The sequence below is a fragment of the Balaenoptera acutorostrata genome, chromosome 11 (assembly GCF_949987535.1).
Source record: "Balaenoptera acutorostrata chromosome 11, mBalAcu1.1, whole genome shotgun sequence".
Classification (NCBI taxonomy): domain Eukaryota; kingdom Metazoa; phylum Chordata; class Mammalia; order Artiodactyla; family Balaenopteridae; genus Balaenoptera; species Balaenoptera acutorostrata.
The window spans coordinates 4,164,812-4,189,821 of NC_080074.1; the positions used below are offsets into that span (position 1 = coordinate 4,164,812).

The 25,010-nt window shown below is 40.0% G+C and overlaps 1 protein-coding gene across 1 annotated transcript in view; it reads right to left on the reverse strand.

The window, feature by feature from the left end:
• The window catches only part of ATXN10 (ataxin 10), a 156,191-nt gene that overhangs the window by 84,280 nt on the left and 46,901 nt on the right, over positions 1-25,010 (reverse strand). The window contains exons 6-9 of the mRNA XM_057556206.1: positions 23,886-23,966; positions 15,855-16,020; positions 9,344-9,452; positions 7,423-7,592 (exon numbers count right to left, since the gene is read on the reverse strand). Of these exons, the coding sequence (XP_057412189.1) occupies positions 7,423-7,592; positions 9,344-9,452; positions 15,855-16,020; positions 23,886-23,966 (526 nt within the window). The remainder of the gene's footprint in view (positions 1-7,422; positions 7,593-9,343; positions 9,453-15,854; positions 16,021-23,885; positions 23,967-25,010) is intronic.

Sequence of the window (25,010 nt, forward strand, 5' to 3'; positions counted from 1 at the left end):
CATAAGCATCACTCATATTTATGGATCCAAATGTTACAAGCCGAGGGAAGACAGAGGAGCCAGTGCCAGGAGAGCCCAATGTCAGGACATTTTCAATAGCCTATCTGCAGTTCCCCAGATAGTCAGGCATAGAGTTATGGTATTGAAGCTTCCCGTAAAAATGGAAAAATACGTGTCTGGGAAAGAGGGCATTAGCCATTATCATCCACGGAGATCTAGGGAAAGGGGTTTCACAGGAGACTAATCCTCAAGGGAGAAGCAAGGAAAAGTGGTGGTGGTGGAGGATGATTAGGAAGGTACCACTTTTACTCACTAAAGTAAAACTGAGTGACACTAAAGTCAGATTTTGCGTATGTCATGGTTTTGCCAGGGGTCAGTTTATAGATGCGTATCACACTAAAGTCTTAAGTAAAAACAACAGCACACATATGCTGCAATATGCACCAGAATTAACAACTGATAATGTATTTACATACAGAAACTGAGGGTGGGGGGAGTATAAAGCAGGGGAGTAAGGAGTAGATTGACAGGGTACAGAGGGGAGCGGGGGCTAGAAAGCTTCCCTGTACTGACCTCAGAAGGTTTTGAGGAGGAGGCACCTCATGACCTTCAGTTCTAAAGGCCAAGTTAAGGCCCCCGGGGGAAAGAATGCAGGCTGGGAAGCCCACACAGGGCAGGCACAGGCCAAGAAGGCAGGTGCTGGGCTTGTGGGAGGACAGAGCACCAAGGGCCCTGCCACCTCAACCCACTCTAGAGCAGCACAAAGGAAACACCAGCACACACTTGTCAAGCGCTCATTTCTCTGCAGAACACTCACTCAGTCAATTCTCCGGGTAACTGTTAAGTCAGCCAGCACTGACGCAGAAGACAAAGACTGACCCCTGATAAGAGCAATAACCTTTCTTAGAAAATATTTAGGAAGTAAATATTAGGAATTATTACGAAAATAATTAGGAATTATTTTCTTAGAAAATAATTAGGAAGTAGCAAGAGATTTTTTTAAGTTTCATGATTTAATAGGTGAATATGCTGCTTAAGAACATTTCAGATAGAAAGAAATCATTTTTAAAAACGATTTAATAGTTTGCCTGCTCACGGCTTCTCCCATCTGGATGTGAAAGGTTACCCCTCCCCTCGAAAAAAATCGTGTTACGAATGCTTAACAATCATAAATTTAGTCTAAAACTTTAAGATTAATGAAAAAAGTGCAATCAGATCTACAAAGCCTAAACTTCAGATTAAAAATTTTTTTAATTATTTGCAAATATTATGCTATATAGATGTCCTAACAGTCTAAAATATAGATATGGATAAATCAAATAAAAATAAGGCAAATTACAATAAGTTAGAATATATTCAAATATATCCTAAACATAAAAGACTTTCAAAAATAATTACAGAACCCAGAATTTAGAAGAATATTAATTTTTGTTTAAAAAAGTTATTTTATTTTTACTACATGTCTTTGTTTGCAAATATAGTCAGGACATTTTATAGTTAAATTGAGACTCCTTGAAGAGGAGGCCTGTGTCTTATCTGCTTTATATTTTCAGCATCTAAAACTGTGCTCAGTATGTAGTGGACAGATGACAAATATTTTAAAATAAATTCTCATTCAAGAAAAATTTACTGAATGCTTACTATGTAGCAGGTACAGTTTAGATGTTGGGAATCACACAATGGGTAAAACATTTTAATGAAAAATGTAACACAAAGATTTCATATATATGTGTATATAAAAGTGAAACCTACATTCAAAATAGATTATTCCAAATTGGGGTGGTCAAACAGTTTATTGTCTTTACACTTTGAACTTTTCCATATAGGACAGGCTTATTTTTAAAATGAAGTTATGCCTTTAATGAAAGCTTTATGCGTGCATATGTTTGAACACATGGGATCAAACATGTGTGAATGCTAGCAATCTTTTCTATCAGGAGGAGGAGGAGGAAGAGAAGAAACTGAACAGCATTTCCACAAAACCTTTGGCAGAATGGATTCAGTAGCCAAAACAGTGGATGGCCCACCTTAGTCAATATGATTTCTTTGGGGGAAAAAGAAGGTAGAGAAACTAGATCACCTGCTCATCCATTTTTGATAATGCATTTAGCTTTATGGAAAAACAAAAACAAAAACCATGTTTGGTTTTTCTTCTAATAAAGCATTCAGTTAAAGAATTCATGACAATAGCAAAGAAAAGAAGAATGGGGAAGAAAAAAAGTAAACTATACACTCCTCATTCTAACAAAGAAGAAGCTGGAGAATGCTTTCTTCATATTTACAGCATTAATACCCATGTGCTTCTCACAATAGAAACCAAAATAAAATCTCCATTTCAGGTCCACAACGGTTTTAAAAGTAAGCTAACCACTACAGATGAAGCAAGAAAATACCACGTAAGTCGAGCACACAACACAAGGTAAGAAGTCGCTAAGTAGTTAAGCACATCTCCCTACCATGACTTGGTAAAGGGAAGTCTAGAAATTCCTTTACAATTCAGGAAATACTACAATCCATCATGTGTACAGACCTAAGAGTTCAAGATTCATGGAAGACTGGGTAAGACAAATTTCTGAGCAGATTTTCAATCTGAAACCAGGCAACTTGATCCTCTTAAACACTGCCCAAAGACACAAATGGAAAGGAAGATGATTGCCCTTCCTGCTACTGTGGTGCAGGCCAGCTCCCGTCCTGGCTGAGACAGGGCTACTCCAGGCACTGGCACAGCCAGACCGGAGGGCCACGTCACTCATCTGCTCCTCTCCGACAGCCCTCCCCACAGGGACTCCGGTTAGAGCTGCTAGTGCCCGTGCGGATCTCCCTACTGAGGTGAGTCTGTCTTCCCCAGAGCACGCGGCACATCGCAGTTTCCAGCCAATAAATGCTAGCTGAATTAAATCACACTTAGTCTCTCTGAGCCTTGGTTTCTTCATTTAGAAAATGATAATATCTTTTCAGCCTTTTCCACAGAGGTGTCAAAAGGCTCCAAAGAACTAATGCAGATGAAAAGAACTTTGTAACAGGGAAAGGGCCACATAACTAACTACAGGGGGAGCCATCCAGCAGGTGGGCACGCACTCAATGCAATGAACAAAGTTACACAGACAAGCACAGAGACCAGGCTGGGCTTAAATGGCTTCTGATCAAACCTCAGAGCAGTCAGGGAGTACACAAAGATTCCAGGAAGTGTGTGTCAGTGACTCTGGGATTCCAGTTCAATGAGGCAAGGATGGCCCCTCGGTGCTCCTAGAGGGGAAGATGCACAGGAGGACACACCTGTCTGTCTTATCCATCTCAGGGTCCAAGGCTGGGACCATCCACATTTGATGCATGGATGAATCAGAGACAGGGATGTGAGTAGCAAACGGGTGGCAGACTTGGACCAAGAGCAGGCCCAAGGCGGCTGGCTGGCCTGGGAGAGCAGGGTTCACCAGCCTCCAGCATCTTCGGTCTCAAGCCATTCAGGAAGTCTATTTTAAACCCCTTCTCCAAACCCTTGGAGAGCTCCCAAATGAGAAGCTCCATGGTACAGGGGAGAGAGCACAGGCCCAGGAGCTCACAGACAAATCTAAATTCTACTCTGGACTCTGCAAATCACTAACTGATGGCCTCTCCCTACAGAGTGGTCGGCAGAACCGGATTCGTAGGGCTGATGCAAAGATTAAAGTGGATAATACATGTAGTTCACTAAGCACAACACTGGACATAGTGGACACTAAACAAATCATGAGTCCCTTTTTCCCTCTGGGTGAGGGATGAACTAAATTAAGCTCAATGATACAAAATCCCCCTAACTCATACTTTTGAGTCTTAGAGTAGAGAAAGAGCCAAACATCCCTTTAGGCCCCAATTTGCAGAGAAGTGGGACAATCCATCCAGACAATACAATGAAAATTAATGGCATGGTGATAAAGACCTGCTACATAACCATCCATCTCTCCAAAATTATTACTAAAGTCGTCAAGTGCTAGTGAACTCCATCCTTTGAGGCATCAATGAGCAAGGCTAATGTCTCTAACACTCAGACGGAATCAGGATTTGGCTGCAAGACTGTTAGGCTGTGGTAGATTCTTTGGAAAGAGAAAAAAAAATCCCACAAGTAATGCTTTCAGGTTAAGCTTTTTGTTGGCATAGGTAAAAAAAGTAGGAGAAACAGAGGCATTCTTACACTCAAAGAATGAACTCCTTCATACCTTCAAGAGTGTTTGCTCAGAAGTCAGCAGTGCTATTAGCAACTGCACACGTGAAGGACACACTATAGACTTCCTGTGAGCCCCGCGACCTCTCCAGAGCAGCACTCGGGCACACTCCGTATTTACTTACGGCGCAATCTGATCCTGACTTCAGTGAGTTATTTCACAAGCCTTTTAAGGGTTACTACATTTTGTTCCTTTAAGAAGCCAATCCAAATTAGCAACAAAAGAATAGGTAAACACAAGAAAACCACCTCTTTTGTGCTCCTGAAGAAAGGCAGTCTTGGTCATTAAAAAAAGGTAAAGTGTTTTATCCTCTATCAACTTTCTCTTACAAAAATCAGTCCAGTAATTTTCCAAGGGTGGATCAGTAGTCCTCCACTCACACCTGCTTGAAGTTGAGGAGCCGTCAAAACGGTAAACACATGCAATAAACGAGCAAGTTATCCGGTGCTCCGTTCTGTGCCATGTCCTGTAGGAATCATTCCAGTTATCAAATGCTGCAAAACATACTCCCCCAAAACTTAGCATCTTAGGATGACCATTCCATTTTCAACCTTTTCTCTCCTCTGTTCTTTAGACTGGATGATTTCTTCTGTTCTTTAGACTGGATGGTTTCTATTGATCTATCTCCAAGAACACTTACTCTCTGTCATCTCAAGTTGTTAAGCTCATTCCGTAAAATTTTTATATTTTATTTGGATACTGCATTTTTCAGTTCTAGAACTTCCACTTGGTTCTTTTTTATAGTTTCCATTTCTCTGCTGAGATAAGCTATCTATTCATTCATTCAAAGCATATTTTTTTTTACATCCTTGAGCATAGTTACAACTGCTTTAAAATCCTTGTCTGATAAACCCAACATGTGTGTCACCACACAGTCTATCTCCGTTATCTTTTTTGTCTGGATAACGGGTCATATTTTTCTGTGTTTCAAGTAAGTTTGGATTGTAAGTTATCTTAGACATTGTGAATGCTATGCTGTGGAAAATTCTAGATTCTATTATATTCCTCTAAAGAATATTGATATTTTTGTTTTAGCAGGTAATTACCTTGGTTGGACTTAAACCGTAAACTCCAGGGTGGCAGCTCAAATCTCAGTATAATTATCTTACCCTTAGCTTAGCTGCTTGGAGCCTGCCCCATGCATCTCTGATTCAGGCATCAGCAGGGATTTAGGTGGCTGGTACACAGAATGTGGGGCTTAACGTCCTCCCTTCCGGGATTCCCCCTTTCACTTTCTAAAGGCTGTGCTTGCTCCAAACTGCCCTTTGGTTCTTTGAGCTACAAGTGCTGCAGACCTTCTATCGGAGTTCTAACTGCCTGCATGGCGCACGCTCTGCTATGCCACTCTCCCAACTGTCATTTCCGTTCCAAAATCTATCTGTCTGTGTCAAATTCGAGTGTCTTCATCACATAGCTGTCTTTTGTCCAGAGTTTATAATTACTATTTGCAAGAGGATCAGTCCAACGTTAGCTTACAGGGCCATTAACAGAAGCAGAACCTACAAAAATTTTTTCTTTCCCCAATTTTTTACTTTTTCTCACAGTGTTGTGGGTCATGAATTCAGAAAGGGCTTTGCCAGGCAGGCTGTCCCTGATTCGTGTGGCATCAGCTGGGCAACTGAGGAACTGAGCTTGGAACGAAGGAGCTGAGCAACTACCTAAACAGTTCCAAGATGGTTTCTCACTTACATGCCTGGTTCCTTGGTGTTCCTTGACTAGTCCCTTTCTCTCTCCTCACTGCATCTCATCCTCCAGGACTTCTCCATGTGGACTTGGTAATCTCAGGGGATCTGCACTTCTTACATGGTGACTGGCTTCTAAGAAGCCAGATACAGAATCTGCCAGACCAGTCAAGGGCTACACCAGAAGTGGTACAGGATCACTCCCACCATATTTTATTATTCAAAGCAGTCACAGGGTCTTAGTCATCTAGATTCAAGAGGATGGAGAAATAAATCTAATGCCTGATGGGGGAGTGGCAAAGTCACATTGCAGGAATACATGCAGAATGGTGAGGTACTTCTGCAGCCATCTTGGAAAAAATATAACCTGCCACACACATATTCAATATCTGATGAAGCAAAACAAATGCCACCCAAAGTAAAACTCTGGAAAAATACAGGCAGACTTGTTCAGTATGAAGCATATGGTCCAATTCTCCTGCCATCTCTTTTTAATCACCCTCTCACATTATCTATACAATTACCCCTAAGCTATTCAGCACAAAAGAGGTTTCTAATGGCAGTCTATTGAGTTTTCAGAGATTTAATACTTAAACATCATGTCCATTTCAAAATATCGGGAAGAAATGCTTATGATGCTATCATCCATAAATGTAGGGCACAGATGTTAAGGTTTGTTTTTTTGTTTGTTTTTCTATACATCTTTATTGGAGTATAATTGCTTTACAATGTTCTGTTAGTTTCTGCTGTACAACAAAGTGACTCAGCCCTATGTATACACATATCCCCATATCCTCTCCCTCTTGAGCCTCCCTCCCACCCTCCCTATCCCACCCCTCTAGGTGGTCACAAAGCACCGAGTTATGTCCCTGTGCAATGCAGCAGCTTCCCACTAGCTATCTATTTTACATTTGGTAGTGTATATATGTCAATGCTACTCTCACTACGTCCCAGCCTTCCCTTCCCCCCTCCATGTCCTCAAGTCCGTTCTCAACGTCTGCATCTTTATTCCTGCCCTACCACTAGGGTCATCAGTACCATTTTTCTAGATTCCATATATATGTGTTAGCATACGGTATTTGTTTTTCTCTTTCTGACTTACTTCACTCTGTATGACAGACTCTAGGTCCATTGGTTTGTTTGTTTTTTAAGATAACAGTCAATAAAAACTACTGTTTATTAAACGTCTACTATGTGTTTGAAAATTTCTAGGTTCTATTTTTCATTCACTGTTCTCTATATAAACAAACAGTGTGTTTAAATGCACAGACTTAGGACAGCATTGACTATTTAAAAGAAAGGAGACTGGCTCAAATACACTATGGACAAACACAACGCAGAATTACAAAAATACAAACCCTAATACAAACAAATATGACACATTATGTTTATCTGTGGTAATATATGCATATAGATATACCTCAAGCTACTTTCTAAGCACCTCAAGCTTCATTCCCCAAAAGTGAACAGATGCTGAATCCTAAATATTATATTCTAAATAAAGCCACATATGTATGAAACATGCTAAGAAAGAACCGTACCTTGTCTTGGTTATCTTTATTCTTGTAACACAGATTTCCAATCAGACGAATGAGATGAGACTTGAAGCCCTCAGCCATATTTGAGATGTCACCGTCTGCTTTTATGCAAGCACAGGTGCTGAAGATGTTTACGGTGTCACTGCCAGCTACATGAATCACTTGTAAAAGTTCTATGACAAAAACAATAAACTTCATTTTCCATAGAAAAATTTTTATTTTTACGTTTTGTACTAGATTCCCATACATAAATCTAATTTATTTTAATGGATTAAAATAAAATACAGGTAGAGTACCGAAAGCTTTCTTTAAAATAACAATTAGAAGGCTCTTCTGCTTTTGCTTTAGAATTTTTCATGGCTCTAGTTTTGCAGATAAGCCAAAATGATTACCCCCCACCTGGACTTTCTATTTATCCACAAAGAAAAGTTAGCTAAAAATTTTCTACCATCTTTCCTAGTAAAAGGTTTCCAATTCCAACTACTTTATGAAGGAACTCATGCGACAACTACAGTCAGCTAAGTCTAACCTGCAACACCTATCTGTAATGAGCCATATGACAAAAACCAAGAAGCATGTTGATTTTTTTTCTCATTGTCCAGATAATCAGAAGGCAGCATGTGTTCCCCATTAATCTATTTTGGCTACCCTCAGAAGAAATAACTTAACATTGTTATACTCTATGAAATGCTTGTAGGCAGCCTATGAAAGTAGACAATCTTTCAGAAGCTTTATTAAATGTTTTCACATTATCTCATTTAACACTCTCAATAAAGTTACTAAAGGCAGGTCACTTTCCCAATTTTATAATGAAGAAATCGGGCTCAGAGAAGTAATTGGGCAGAGTTGGGCTGACAACCCATGTTTGCCCTGGCTCCAAACACGTGCTTTTCCCACGATGATTCAGTTTCTCAGGTTTGTGATGCCTTATTTTAATTATCACTGGAAGCACCGCATTCAAAATAAAACACTGATATGCGATTCTAAATATCTCCTAAAGCTCACTGCTAACTCATCTACCCATCTAGACACCAATTCATCTTTCTTAGCATATGGGTCTCCAGAATAAGTATAATCTTTTTTTTAAAGAAAAAAATAGCAAACACTGAAGAGCAACCATAAGCATGGCTAAGCACAAGGAACAGGTTGTAGACGAATTATTTTGCAAACAGCTTTTTAGCAAAGATGGGAATATTTCAAGCAATGGCTTCTTGTTTAAAACAGTTTTCTCATAAGAACAGAATACATAATTATCAGTACTACGGGTAAAGCAATATTCTTCATGTTCCATAAGTGTAACTGGAAAAATTTACTAACAAATCTGGTAAAACTATAGGAGCATGAAAATCGCCAACATCGTCGAAACCCCATCACTGTCATAACTGCCCCCTCCATCATCACCATCACAACCACTACTGATGGAACACCCACTATGGGCACCCTGTGTAACAGGATTAATATCCTCATCAGCTGATTAGGCATCACAAAACAGCAGGTAAGTGGCAAAAGCCTGAGCTGTTACCAAAACACTGTGATTCGTTTCAAGAAAAAATATGCCAAAAAATCTCAAAAATATACTAATACTCTGAAAATTAAGGATCTGTGTTTGAACTTATACTACAGTATGACAAGTCAAAGATTTTTTAGTTAAAAATAACATGGGGACTTCCATGGTGGTCCAGCGGTTAAGACTCCACGCTCCCAATGCAGGGGGCCCAGGTTCAATCCCTGGTCAAGGAACTAGATCCCGCATGCATGCCACAATTAAAGATCCCTCATGCTGCAACCAAAGATCCCACACGCTGCAACCAAAGATCCCGCATGCTGCAGCTAAAGACCCAGCGCAGCCAAATAAATAAATAAATAAAACATATATAAATACATAAATAAATAAATAAAATAATATGTGCGCTATTTCACTCACCAATCACTCTTTCCAGCAAGCCAGGAAAAACCTGTAGATAGCCGAGCAAGTCAGTATTAGCAGTCATTTCACAAAGGACATCAAGAAGCCTAATTGTAGCCAGTGCCTCCTAAAAGGAAAAGAAAATATGACTTTTAAGGCAAGCTAAATGATTTGACTATTATTAAGTAACTGTAGGAGAATGAAATATTACAAAAAATATTCAAGAGACAGTGCTTGTAACATCTAAACAGAGAACCAGAACTATCAAGAACAAAACAGAAGTATTAAACATGTACAGGAATAATCATTTTCACCAACAGCAGACATCTGCTATCAAGAATGCAAGATTATGTGTCATTATGTGTCTTCTTGGAGCAAAGAGTCAGAAAAGTTCTTATTCAAGCAAAAATACCTTCCAACAGTGGAATAAATGTTCAAAATTACTAGCTATGTACATAACATTTATGCAAATACTTTCTTTTTAAAGCGTTCCCAGCAAGCAAGTTCTACTTTAAAGATACAAATATCCCATGAAATACATTAATTTCTTGTCCACAGGAATCCTGTAAAATGCTGTGGTTGAAAGAACTTCAGCTGCAATAACTTGGATTATTTCTGGGTGAATATAAACCTATATGCAATATCTTGGTAGCTTAGAAAAGATACTCGAAAATGTTAGTTCACATAACTACTAAGTAACTTATTATCAAATAGAGTACATGATCAAGAAACTACCAGCTACCAACTACATGGCATTAGGTAGTCTAAATATAATTTTAAAATGTAATTTTTGCACAGATTTTTTTACTTCATTTTTACAGTGCACATTATTTGACAAAATGTGGTAAATAACATAAATTTAACCGTTTATTATCTCACATAATGTTCTTCCAAAGAAAAACAAGTTATTTCCTTTTTAAAATTCTAAATGTTTATTTATTATTCTCCAATTAGGAGACAGTATTTTTTTTTTAAAGATTTCTTTGATGTGGACCACTTTTAAAGTCTTTATTGAATTTGTTACAACATGCTCTATGTTTTGGTTTTTTGGCCACGACGCATGTGGGATCTTAGCTCCCCGACCAGGGATCGAACCCACACCTCCTGCACTGGAACGCAAAGTCTTAACCACTGGACCGCCAGGTAAGTCCCCAGGAGATAATATTTTGATATAGTATTCTGAAATCTCAAATAGCAAGAAACATTTTTTTGTGTCTTTAATTTTGTTTAATAGCTTTCGCTTGCTAGTTTAAAAGTTAGGAGAAAATATCTAGATTAGAAGTCTGTTTAGAAGACTGGAGCAAATCCATTAACTTATTTAGCACAGCGTCTGCATCCTCTTTTATTAAATGAGTAGTTGCCCAGATGGTCATCTTCGGATACCACTTCTCCTTCAAGAAATGGCTGATTGGCTATAGGTCTGGGGCAGAGCACATACGAGATGACCCTGGACACCTTGTCATACCAGAGAGCAAGGCAGCTATCAGAGTCTCCTCGGATCATGTCAGAAGGAATCAGAAGCAACTTGAAGAGGCTCCCCCGGCCAGCAATGGCACGTGAAACCATTAGGAAGAATTACTGCTAAAATAGACTGAAAACAAATCCAGTGGTTTACAAGCCATGACTTCATAATAACGATTAAAGTAAAACTAAACAACTCACTCATCAACTTTGTATGATGCCATAAAACCAGCTCAATACTTTGAAGACTGGTAATCAAGGGGGGGGGGGGGAATCAACCATTTATTCTGTTTTTCTTAATCAAAATGAACCTTGCATAACCTAATAGTTTATTAGAAGTTTCTCTTTATAAAATATTCCAGCTAAAAAATAAAAAATGAATGATAGAGTCCAAATACCACCATTTCACAACCTGCAAAGAATTAATGGATCTAGGCAATAGTCATTAACAACTGCTAACATTACAAAGAGAGACAACCAGACATTATATGATTCTTGATGAAAGTACTTATCACCAACAATGAAATATACTAGAAAGAGAAAAAAAAAAAAAAAAAAAAAAGACCTAACCCAAATCTGAATAAGCCTCTGGAAGGAATTATCCTTCACAGGAAATGCAAGGAAAAGAGGGGGTATGTTAAACCCCACCATAGAGATATCCTCATCAAAAAGGAAACTGTAGGAAACCGTACAGGTGAAACAATCCAGTTCAACAGAAAATGAGCAAAGGTGGAAAAAAAAGAGAGGAGGAGGAAGAGGAAAGGGGAACCTAGTCAAAGGAGATTTAAGATACAGCAGCCAATTGCAATGTATGCCCTTATATCCTGATTCAAAGAAATAAACTTGAAAAAGAATATTAGACAATGGGGAACATTTGAATACTGTTCATTTGATATTAAAATTTTATTAAGTTTTCAGATGTGCTAACTGTATTTTACTTATGTATGAAGACTCCTTATCTTTTAGAGACACATGTAAACTATTTACTGATGAACTATGTGGGAGCCCTCTTTGAATCGGGGGCAACTGGCATAAGAATGGGTGGGATTGTTGATGAAACAAGAATGGGGATGAAAAGGAAGTTCCAGGATAGAATATATAGTATATTGTGTCTCAAAAAAGCAACAAAATGTATAGGTGTGTATATACAAAAAACTTTCGGAAGGAAAAAAGTATACGCTGATATATCTGTAGAAAATAGATGGGGGGGGATGGGTGAAAAAGAGGAGTTCTTAACCTTCTGTTTCACAGCATTTGGCTTGAATTATTTTTTCTGACAACAAAGAAAATATTTCATAAGAAAGGCAAGTTTCACTACAGCAAGTGACAAGACTGAGACTCAAGATAAAGCTAAACTGACTCTTCAATCTTAAAAAATAAGCATACTACAGCTGACAAAGACACACCAAAAACTGGAAACAAGTAGTATGCCAAAATTTACCAAAGGACAGAAACAGGTATGTTAATATGAGAACCTAAGACTATTTGTATAAAGGAACACACGAATAAAACCTCAGAATTTTAAAGCCAAACAAATAAATTTAAAAACTGATGCTATTAAAAACATCTATTTTCATTCTGATTTTTAGGTCATAGCATCATGAGAACTTTATTGGACGTCTTGTCCTAAAAATATCACAAATGGGTAAATGCAGTGGTTTGCTGGTAAACTGGCAGTGGATTCAGCAGTGAATGGTATAAACACTTCTACCGTGGCTGACTTCAAACTACCAAGCTCACAAATTTCTGCATATTAATTAATAACTGACTCTCAGAGGTTGGTAGAGGCCAGCTCCGATACACTACGAGGTTTATGGTACATTTAATATTGAGGTACAGGTCCTTCTTAAATACTACTATGGCTTTTTTCTAAACTTCAACCTTAAAGGATACCATACATACATTAACAAGTACAAGTCATGAGTATATAGATCAATGAATTTTCAAAAAGTGAACTATTTGGGCTTTTCAAAAAAAAAAAATCTATCTACAATTTTCTATCTGTTAATACATAATAATTCCTCCCACCTTTAAAGAAAAAAGTGTGAAAAATATAACTTTTCCTAAACATAAAAAGTTACATCAGGTAGGGGGCTTCCCTCGTGGCGCGGTGGTTGAGAACCTGCCTGCTAATGCAGGAGACGCAGGTTCGGGCCCTGGCCTGGGAAGATCCCACATGCCGCGGAGCGGCTGGGCCCGTGAGCCACAGTTGCTGAGCCTGCGCGTCTGGAGCCTGTGCTCCGCAGCGGGAGAGGCCACGATGGTGAGAGGCCTGCGCAGCGCGATGAAGAGTGACCCCTGCTTGCCGCAACTAGAGAAAGCCCTCACACAGAAACGAAGACCCAACACAGCCAAAAATAAATAAACTAATTAATTAAAAAAAAAAAAAAAAAAAAGTTACATCAGGTAACTTCTTAGTAAAATACTGAAATCATCTATACTTTGAATATAAGTGCCTTGAAAAAGTTCAAAGCTGTGATTTAACAAGTACTAAGTGTACTTCATTTTCTGTCTCCTGGAAAATTCCTTTTTGAAACTTCCTTGAAGCACAGCTCGCTGCTCCTCCTGCTGGAAACAGAGGCAACTCTATCTCCAGAAAGGGAAGCAGCCTACAAGTAAAGCTTTCTGCTACCACAGAAAGGAGAATTAAAATACTGACCTTACTGCGAGAACTGACATGGCCTCTCTGATCCAGCACAGAAAATCAACAGCAAAGCAACCCTGAAGAAAGTATTTTCACAAAGAAGGAAATACCCTTACATGGCAGAACAAGCATAATCACGGCCTACATTTACTGTGGGAGTTAACAGGTCCGCAGTGTCACACACAGCCCTCCAGGAAATGCTGTGGGTCAGGGTCCACCTTCCCTACCTTCCCATCTGGAGACAGCAAGTGGACGGGCCTGTCAAAGGGCAGCCTGCTCACCTATTCCCGCCTCTGTGCCCAAGTGATTACCTCTCTATTCACCATTCCTATCAGCACGGAAATAACCTCTGTGATGTTTTCGAACACGCTGAAATTGACACTTGAGGTATAATTCATATGCAATAAAACATGTCCATCTGAAGAGTAGGGTTGTGTCACTGTACACAGCTACGTATAACACTTCTATTACCCAAAACGTTCCTTCATGTCCCTCTACAATCAATTCCACCCCTCCACTTCCAGCCCGGGTGACAGCTGATCTGCTTTGTTACAACTGATAAGTTTTGCCCGCTGTAGAATTTCACAGAGATGGATGCATAAAGTGTATTCTCTAGTCTATTTCCACTCTATGTTTGAGATTCATCTCTGTTGTTATACCAGAAGTGCATTTCTTTTTACTGCTGAGTAGTATTCCAGAGAAAGAACAATGCTAACTTTAAGACAGAAGGGAAGGAAGGAGCAGACAAAAATAAAGAGAATTCTTGAAGTAAAGAGGAGGGAAACAGAATTACTGTAAGCTAGTGTCCATCTCCTTGGTAAAGAAAAGACCTAAATGATCTAGGGCAGGCTCGAGGAGAATTTTAAAATGTATGAAGACATAACTACAAAGACACAGACTACAGCACTAATTATAATAAACAGAAATAAGAACTCAAGTGTCCAATTACAGACAAATAATTATGGTAAATTCTTTACACAGAATGCTACACCGGCATTTTAAAAAGACATTCACTATGTATTGCTTGTTTGTGCACTCAGCAAATATCCACTGAAGTGCCTACTATGTACATAGTTCTATGAACATAACAGTCAAAACTTTTGCCCTCATGCAACTAACTTACATTCAGGAGAAGAAAAAACAGGAACTTACAAATAGGTGGTACAGAATGATTTCATTTTTAAATTTATTTTATTTATTTATTTTTGGCTGCAGTGGGTCTTTGCTGCTGCGCACGGGCTTTCTCTAGGTGTGGCAAGAGGGGGTTGCCCTTTGTTGTGGTGCGTGGGCTTCTCATTGTGGTGGCTTCTCTTGTTGAGGAGCACGGGCTCTAGGTGCATGGGCTTCAGTAGTTGTGTGGCACATGGGCTCAGTTGCTCCGCGGCATGTGGGATCTTCCTGGACCAGGGATTGAACCTGTGTCCCCTGCATTGGCAGGCGGATTCTTAACCACTGTGCCACCAGGGAAGCCCAGAATGACTTCATTTTTAATATATATATATATGTTTGTGTATGTGTGTATGTATGCATGCATGTATTTCATGTTATTTGCCTAGAAAAATATATTAACTATTATTTTGTTAAGTCATTAACTCTGGATGGTAAGAATAAGGGCACTGTTCTTCCTTTTCTGTATTTTCGTAACTGTTCTAAAATAAGGATACTGTCTTCGCTCAGGCTCCTATGACAAAATACAATAGACAGGGTGGCTTATAAACAACAAACATTTATTTCTCACAGTTCTGGAGACTGGAAGCCCAAGATCAGGGTGCCAGCGTGGCTGGGTTCTGGGGAGGGGCCTCTTCTAGGCTTCAGATGGCCAACTTCTTGCTGTGCCCTTACATGGTGGAAGGGGTAAGGAATCTTTCTGGGGTGTCTTTTATAAGAGCACTAATTACATTCATGAGGGCCCTCATGACCTAATCACATCCCAAAGGCCCCTACATATAGGAATTTTAGAGAGGGAGTGCACCCACCAACATTCAGCAGATACGTTACTTATATAATTGTATGTATGTACATATGTATTTATGGCTGCGTCGGGTCTTTGTTGCTGCGTGCGGGCTTTCTCTAATTGCGTTAAGCGGGGGCTACTCTTCGCTGCGGTGCACGGGCTTCTTATTGTGGTGGCTTCTCTTGTTGCGGAGCACGGGCTCTAGGCACGCGGGCTTCAGTAGTTGTGGCACGTGGGCTTCAGCAGTTGTGGCTCACGGGCTCTAGAGCGCAGGCTCAGCAGTTGTGGGGCACGGGTTTAGTTGCTCTGCGGCACGTGGGATCTTCCCGGACCAGGGCTTGAACCCGTGTCCCCTGCACTGGCAGGCGGATGCTTAACCACTGTGCCATCAGGAAAGTCCCTATAATAGTTTTTAAAGCTTTTGTCCTTAGAGGACCTGGCTGAGTTAGAAACTCTGTCTGTTCTCTTACCTCATCATCAGCATGCTGCTCAGAGGTCAGTTTCAGCACAGTCTTGCACTGATCCACAAAAGTGCTCGCAATCAACTCGGCATGGCTCAAAAACACGGGGATCTCATCCTTGCTCAGCGGCTCATCACCCATTATTTTGGCTATCATAAGGTCTAACAACGTAACCCTATAAAACATAAAAGATTTTTACATGAATATGTAATACTGAAATTGTATAATGCTAAAAACATTTATAGAGGCCATTTTAAGAGAATATTTTTATTTTTAAATTCCGTACTTGTTTATAATGTCTAGCTAGGGGAAACATATTTTTTGTGAATACAATTAATCTTCATCAACTGCCTGTTTTTTAAAATCTTGATTTCTTTGATGTGACTTGGTTACAGAAACAAGCACCTTTTTGTATCCATTACTTTCAGCACTGGAATAATTCCACATTTCAGAAATGTTGTCAAATTAAGTTTTATAGTATTTACATCTACTATAACAATAGCAAAGTTAAGTGGGCTAACATTTATTCACTATTTACTACAGAGCTAAACATTTTGCATACATTTCCTCATTCAATCTACACAAAACCTTCATGAGGCAGATACCGTCAACAGCCCCAAGAGCAAAGGGGAAATAAGGCCTAGTGAGGCTAATCAATTTACTTGCCAGTGTCACACATACTGAGCTGCCGTGGCAGGATTCAAACACAGGATTCAATCTCTGTCTCCTGGGCCAAATGCTTTACCCACTCATTCTACTTGTGAAGGTTGGGTTTTTTGTTTGTTTCATTATTTTACTTTACAAAAAACACAAATCTGAAGACCAAACCTAGGCCATTTTTACTTCAATATTTAAATTATCACTTAAATATTTCTATTCAACAATCTCTTTCCTTCTCCCAGGAAAAACAAATCATACACAGAACAATCTATCCAGCATAAATCAAGTAGGATGTTTCTCCAAATCACATTCTGATTGGGATTTTTTTCTGATATGCATAATTCTCATGTATTTCTATATCAGGAGTGATACAAATATCTAAAATGCTTAGCAAATGGGGGAAAATATACTTGCATTAGGCAGGGAGCATGTCTCACTAAGAGAAAAATAAGAGTTGGTTACTGCTTCAAGTAGAAAATAAAACGTGCTGAACTCTTCCTGTATTTTAGCCAAAGGCTGGCAAAGATCATCAGTCTGTTAATATCACCCACAGACCTTAGCGATTTTCAAAACTCCTAAAACTGCAGATTTCTTATAGAAATTATTAACCTAAAACAAAACAAACAAATAATCCCCGCGGCTGAGCACAGAAGAACAACAAGTAGTTCAGCATTGGGGTATGATTGTTTTCTCGAATTCACATACGATCTTTGAAGATGAACGGGGTGCTCTGGCCCACAGCCAGGCCTTCCACCTTCCCTGAGCAGGACGATCCTCCCGGAATGCTAAGGAAGAGGCCACCTAGCGCGTATGATTCAAGAGGAACCCAAATGTCTGTTCTAAAAATATTCCTTGTAATGTGGCAGTTATTTCGAGGTCTAAGAAGTCGTGATCCCTGGCTTTAGGGAGTTCAGCACCCAGTGGACTGCTTCCCAAACCAGGGCGAAGAGGAAGGAGGAACAAGACAGGTCGTAACTGGGGGAAAGGACCAAACACCAGGCAGAGCTGGAGCGAGGAAGGAGCAGATCCCGAAGGGGTCAGGAGGGCTCAGGACAAAAGGTGGGCCACGGGGGGGTGGCGACCCAGGCTGTCCAGCAGCCACAGGAAGGCCCTGGGGTCCAAGGAGACCAGCTGACAGGGGGAGACGTGGGAGGTGGCCCCAAGAGGTAAGGTAAACGCAGACTTCCTGCCTGCTTTACACAGTCACCCAGGGGCAGTGCTTCCCTCAGACTTCTCCCTGGCTCAGGAGATGCACCTCTACACTCTGTTAGGTGATTACAAGATGGGAGATCTAAGGAGATGGGGAATGAGTGATTTGGAAGGAAAAAAGGGGAGAAAAAAAATCAGAAATGAATCTTTAAAATATAAAAATACAAACCAAGCTTGAATATTACCTGAGAAAAAATTATACTTCATTAAATGATCGTACTTACATTAAGTCGTCTGCCAATAAAAACTTTTACAGGCTCCCACTGTTAAGGAGTGGGTCCAAAAACTTTAGTCTGATATATGGGGCTCTCCCACCCAGAATCCCCACCTAACTCTCCAACTCCCTCTACTTCTAGCCACCATCAAAAACTATCCTTCTCGGAATTCCCTGGCAGTCCAGTGGTTAGGACTCCACGCTTTCAAAGCCGAGGGCCCGGGTTCAACCCCTGGTTGGGTAACTAAGATCCCACAAGCCGCACAGCGCGGCCAAGAAAAAGAAAAACAAAAACCAAAACAAAACAAAAAATCCTTCTCATAAAATAAAGGGATCACCCACAGGACATATAATTCAAGTAGGAAATTTTCTTTCAGAAGCATTTATTTTGATCGTGCATTTCATTTGCCATCCCCACTTCTATGCCAGAAAACATATGTGTACTGAAAAGTACTGCAGTCAGGGAAAATGGGACATAATGTGGAATGTCTTACTTCTTCCAGTCTCGGGGGAACCATACTAAATACTTCCTTGAAAACACAACAGAACACAAGTGGTCTAACAAATCTATTCACTCAGGAGTGAAGGATGCAAAAGTAGAAAGACCCAGTCAGGGACTTCCCTGGTGGTCCAGTGGTAAAGAATCCACCTTCCAATGCAGGGGACGTGGGTTTGATCCCCGGTCAGGGAACTAAGATCCCACATGCTGTGGGGCATCTAAGCCCGCGCGCCACAACTACTGAGCCCAAGAGCCTCAACTAGAGAGCCCACGTGCTCTGAAGCCCACATGCCACAACAAAAGATCCCGTGCCGCAACTAAGACCTGACGCAGCCAAAACTAACTAACTAAATAAATAATTTAACCGGGGGTGGGGGTGGGGGTGGGGGTGGGGGTAGGGGTGGGGGAACCAAACCCAGTCAAAGAGGTCAGAGACTAGCTGTCTAAAATTATTACATCTCAGTCTCACTTCCTTTAAACCAGAAATCATCACTTGAGCTGCCTCAGGCTCACCAGACACACCACTCAATGCAGAGTCACTCTATAATTTTATCTCTCAATCACTGGCTGTCATTCTACTTCTAATTCACTTCTGATTGAACAGTTACATACCCTGTCCTCAAAATGATGATTCCTGTTTCATAAAAAAACTGACAGCAATGTACACGTGAAGGATTTTAGGAGAAAACTCTATAGCAAGATTCATATTTTAAAGTTATGCTTAAATTGATGCAGTCTACAATTTCAAAAGCCATGCTTGCACCATCTTGAAACAGGTAAGTTTTTTATGAGAGTGAAGGGCAAAGGCGGAGGGGGAAAGAGTGAGAGAGGGAGTTTCATGAGCGTTCTAGGGCAGGAAATAATATCCTCTAATTCTGGAAATAAAATATCTGTAATTCAAAGACTGACATCTCCAACAAATTCTGAATTTATATTTGAACTACTCCACCTGTATAATTTGTTGAATGGCATGCCACAAAGGCCAAAACTTTTATTAACCTGGAAAACAGGCTAACCAAGATACAGGCAGACAGCTGTTGCTGAATTAATCTCCTTAGTCCCTTCATAAATTACAGATATAAGAAGTTAGTGCGTTACAGGGAAAATGATCAGTGATTTGGCATCAGACAGAGTTCAAATACCACCTCTGCTACCTTTGTAACCCAGGGCAAATACCTAAATGGCAAGAATAACACCTATTTCACAAGGTCTTTTTGAGGATTAAATGACAATGGCTGTGTGTTGCCTTCATACATAACAGTGATGCTACCTGGAGGAAAAAGTCAAGATCATCAGAGGAGGAGTAGTAATAACAGCAGAAATATGGAAGCAGAAGTGGCCACTCACAGTTACTGAGTGATAATTACATGCCAGCACTCAGAGCTTTATATACATTTCAGTTAGTAACCACGACAGTTTCAGGGGGTGCCTACCATTATTATCCTCATTTTACAGATGAAACAGAGTTCCAAAAAGTAACTTACCCAAAGTAGTGAGTGGCACAACTAGCCTCTGCTCTTAAGTACTATGCTATACAAATTATAAACCTGAAAACTACAAAAGTTGGTTTCCAAGAGCAGCTAGTTTAATTCAATATTACTCCAATTCGCTGGGAAGGGGGACAAGAAAATTGTATAAACACAGGCTCTCATTTCTGCTGAATCATACCATGTGAATTGATTTTGACCCTGTATCCAAAATATCTTCACCAAGTAATCTGCCCAAATAAACTACCAGGGTGAAGGAGTCAACTGACTGTGACAACTACGAGAACCAGCACAAGAAAAGAGCTTCCGACTCACGTGGTGCTTCCCCTCCCACCACTAAGGGCGGGTGGGCACTGTGCACCCTGGGCCCCCAGGGACCGCCAGCAGGTGCTTAATGAACACAGTGCTTGTTTTGCTGACTGAGCCTCCAGCGTTTTAAATCTAACAGCCCCAACCCGACCGGATACTCTAATTCAGCAGGTTGGGGCCACAGCCTGGGCTTGCCTCAGGAGCCTCTGGTGTGTGTTCCCAGCTGAGACGCCACAAAGGCCCCCCAGAAATCTCCAGTGCAGTCCCTCATCTGAACCACAGAACACAGAAAATGCCCTGACTGTCTTCTCGGTACTCACAGGATGGTGTGTAGCACCATTCCAGGTGCAAGGGGAGAAGTTAATTCGTTATACATCCCTGTTGAGAAAAGCGTATCTTTTCAATCCTGTTATTCTGTCAACGTTCCACTCTGAACAAAGAATTATCTGTCACTGCCCCAAACGAGTCAACAGGGAACCCAGCAGCCTCGACTTTGCCGCAGACCTCTGAGTGCTCCTGCCAAGACCCCATCCCCTCCTCCTACCCGGGCAAAGACAAGGAAGCAGACTCAGCAGTTCCCACAGTGAGCTCCACCGGAACCGGCCAAGACCCACGAGGTCCATGGCAGCACACCACCTCCTCTTGGCTGACGGAGCCATCTGCTGTCTACAGTGTCAACAGAGACGGCAGCTTACGGACAGGCTTCAGTAAGTGTTTGATATTAGTAGAGTTTTCCATTCCAATACTGTTCCAGTACTGATTCTGGTGGGTGTTAAGAATAGAGAACTCACAAGATTCAGTTTCTGTCCTTGAAGAATACATATTCTAGCAGAAAAGCAAATCATCATGATAAACGTGCAGATGAGGATGCAAAGAACTTTGCCTGGGAAAGTCAGGAGAGCCAACAGAAAGCAGGCAGTATCTGAAAAGGGCCAAGAGAGCATGAGTGTGTATTCACCAGAAGGAGAGAGGGTAGTCAGGACATTTCGGGCAGAGAAAAGGACACACGCAAAAGCATGAAGCCAAACGGAAAGCCTGGAAAACTGAGAGGAGTTCTGTGTGGCTACAGTGTGGTGACTGGGGGAGAGAATGAGAAGGAGCTGGAAATGAAGCTACGTTTAAAAAGGGCCTTGAACGCCACACCATGGAATCTAACTGCATCCTGTAACAAGTTATATACGCCACTAAACGGCAGGGCAAGACCCACGCAGGCAGTTCAGTAGATGACAGAGGAGAAGAGAAAAACAAAAATTAGAACAATCAGTATTGTTCACAGCAGTATTATTCACAGTAGCTGAAAGGTGGAAGCAACCCAGTTGTCCATCGATGGACGACTAGATAAGCAAAATGTGACATATGTCACTACATACGGTGGAATATTATTCAGCCTTAGGAAGGAAGGAAATTCTGACACGTGCTATAACATGGACTAACCTTAAGGACACTGTGCTAAGTGAAATAAGCCAGTCATGAAAGGACAAGTACTGTGTGATTCCACTTATGTGAGGTACAGTTGACCCTTGAACAACATGGATTTGAACTGTGTGGGTCCATGTGTATGTAGAATTTTTTCAATAAACAGGCACTACAGTACTACACGATCTGCCGTTGGCTGAATCCGAGGGCACAGAGGACCCTCGGATGTGGAGGTCGACTGTAAGTTACATTTGGGTTTCTGACTGCGCCGGTGTTCGGTGCCTCTGAGCCCTGCATTGTTCAAGGATCAACTGTACTTAGGGGAGTCAAGTTCATAGAGACAGAAAGTAGAATGGTGGTTGCCAGGGGCTGGGGGAGGGGGAAATGCGGGTAGTTGTTTAATGGGTATAGTTTCAATTTTACAAGATGAAAAAGTTCTGGAGATTGGTTGCACAACAATGTGAATACACTTAAACTACTGAACTGTACGTTTTAAAAAGGTTATGACGGTAAATTCTATATTATGTGTATTTTATCACAGTTTTTAAACAGGCTGTAGCCAAAGTCCAGTCAAAAGTGACATGTAAACCAGAGCTGCGACAAGCGAGTGAATTCACAACATACTAAGGTGATATACTCGGTAAGGCTTACTGACCAGTGTAAAGCGGAAAGTGGAGGAGGAGGTGGGGATAACTCTGAGGTTTCCAATTCAGTAGGTGATGTTACACTAATGAATATACTAGATAAAATTTTTCATGAGTAAGAAAAATTCATTCGTCTACACAAGCTTTCATTCAAAAACTTTTTTTAGCGCTTGTTACGTGCCACGCACTGGCTAGGAAATGTAGACACCACAGAATAAAAAAGACCAAATCCTGGCCCTCACAGAGCTAACAATCTAACACTAGTGTCATACAATGGCAAGCAGGTGTGTGACGTGATACAATGTGTAACAGACGACGTGATGAAACAAAAGCACTTCTCCTTTGGAAGAAAAATAGAGGACGGGGAGGAGGTGGCAGGTGAGTAAGGAATTTGTATGAAGTAGGAAAGCCGTGGCTACAAGTTCTGTATAAATAAAAATGGACAATGTTTAGTCTGTCATCCTCATTTGGTTAGGAAATGGATCAGTTAACAATAGATCATCTGATAGGAATATGGAAAATATAAACTTGAATATTAAACTGTGTATTCTCCTTGCATTCGGACGTTCCTTACTGCAAAGCAATTTACTAATTTATAGCACTATTCTTCATATTACTTATTTTAATTCTTTTTCTGCAAGAGAAGTATGCATATGACAGTGGTGGCAGGGGGTACTGGATTTATAAATATGGCATTTAAACTGACTTTAAAAGCACAAACTTTTCCTTTTTGTTAAAGATATTAAAGAAGAAAAAAACACTACTTAACAAAACTACAAAGGAGTGCATAAAGATTAACTGTTGGAACCCAAATGTACAGAAAGAATTTCAAAACCACAGCAATTATCAAAATTGTGACTACAATCAAAAGATTAACATTTTTTACGGTTTTTGATCATTAGATCTGTGCCTTCTGGGTAAGTTTTATTTTCCTAAGGCAACATTTCCAATCAGGTTAGGAAAAACATACACTCTTGGAATGGACCGAGTACTAGGAATCATTTTATTCAATCCTCTAGTTTTACATGTCAAGAAACTGAATCCAAACAAGGTGAAAGACCTGGCTAAGGTCACATAAAGAGTTACCATGACAACAAAGCACAGAGCGAAGGTACTAAGGTCTCTGGGCTCAGAGGGCACTGCGCTTCCCCTGCACAGCCAGTGAAGGTCACAGAGGGGTACTGATTTTCTTTCAGTCTAAAATACCTACTGGAAAACTATAAACCTAGCAGAATGTATCCCAAATCATGACAGCAGGGATGTGAACAAATGAGCACATTTCACCTATACAGCTGTAATACACAGCTGCATGATTTACTTTTATAAAATCGAGGGACAAGCATAACATTTTGTTCTTAACATTTTTTAATATGGTTTTACTGAATAATGGCGCCAACCTGGATTCTGCAACCCTACGTAAATCACGGCCTATTGTGGCTGAGCTGTAATGTTAACCAACCAATTTAAAACCATTACTGACACAGAAACATGTATTTAGAGATTTTGTGCCAACTAAGAAACCACACAGTTTTTCAGTCATGTGTACAGAATACTCTATATGGAATGCTAAATACTCAAAACCACACTGGTTTTTGGGGTTACCTTTCTTGATTGCTCATTTTGGCATACATGACTTTAACCAATTCCGGGCTTTTCAGAAAATGGTCTGTAATAATCAAGAACCTAAGAAAAAAGGAGGGAAAGGTTTGGTTACTACAAACATAGTAAAATAGACATGACCTTATCTACTTTATAGGCATATCTTATACATAAAAGTACTCCTGTTTATTGAATTTTTGATTAGCTGTAATCTTCAAATGTTTTAGAGGTTCACATACTATTTTTCTATTAGCAGCTAAAAGAAAATGAAAACCCTCAAAATATTTTCCTCCGATTTTACTTCTGAAAAATGTATTGAAATGATTCAAATTTATTCAACTGGAGGAAAGGGCCTACTATAGTTTTTATCTAAGTTGAGAAAGGAAAATACTTCACTATAGTTTAAACAGTAATATGAAATTTAGCTACAAGTTCAGGTATAATAAAACATATTAAATTGTTTTAGTCAGAAACTTAGTGCTAAAATTAACCAGAGAAATAGACATGTCATACTTTTTATTTAAACATATGCCAACAACACAGTAATGAATACTGGCTTGATCATCTACTCCTTAGGAGCTCTCAGGTTACCAAGAAAACATCCTCACTGTCGAGCAATGCACTCATCAAAACTGAGAGATCAACTTGGGGAAACCCTTCAGGCAAAGATTACAAGCATATTTCTTCAAAGTACCACTGTGACACCTAAAAAGATTGAATAGTACTATTAATTAATTCTGAATCATATTTACCAGAGGGCATCTGAAGACTTAAGAACTAAAGAATATACTATTTATAACCAAGGTTATGAATAAGCATGACAGTAAAGCATTTATATTGACAAACATGGTTTATTTAATCACTTCTTAATAAATAACAGAATAAAAGTATGCCTTTTAAGTATGGTAGCCAAATGAAGCATATTAACTACCACGACACAGTGTCACTTCATATAAACACAAAACCTAAACACATATTCTGTTTCTTCCACAACCTTTCAAATAAGTGATCAACACTGATGTAAAATATTTCTAACAATAATGGGTAATATTCAAAATTCTCAATTTTCACGTCAATTTAGGTAGGTCATCAAACAGTGACAACAGAAATTCATGCATATCAAGCCAG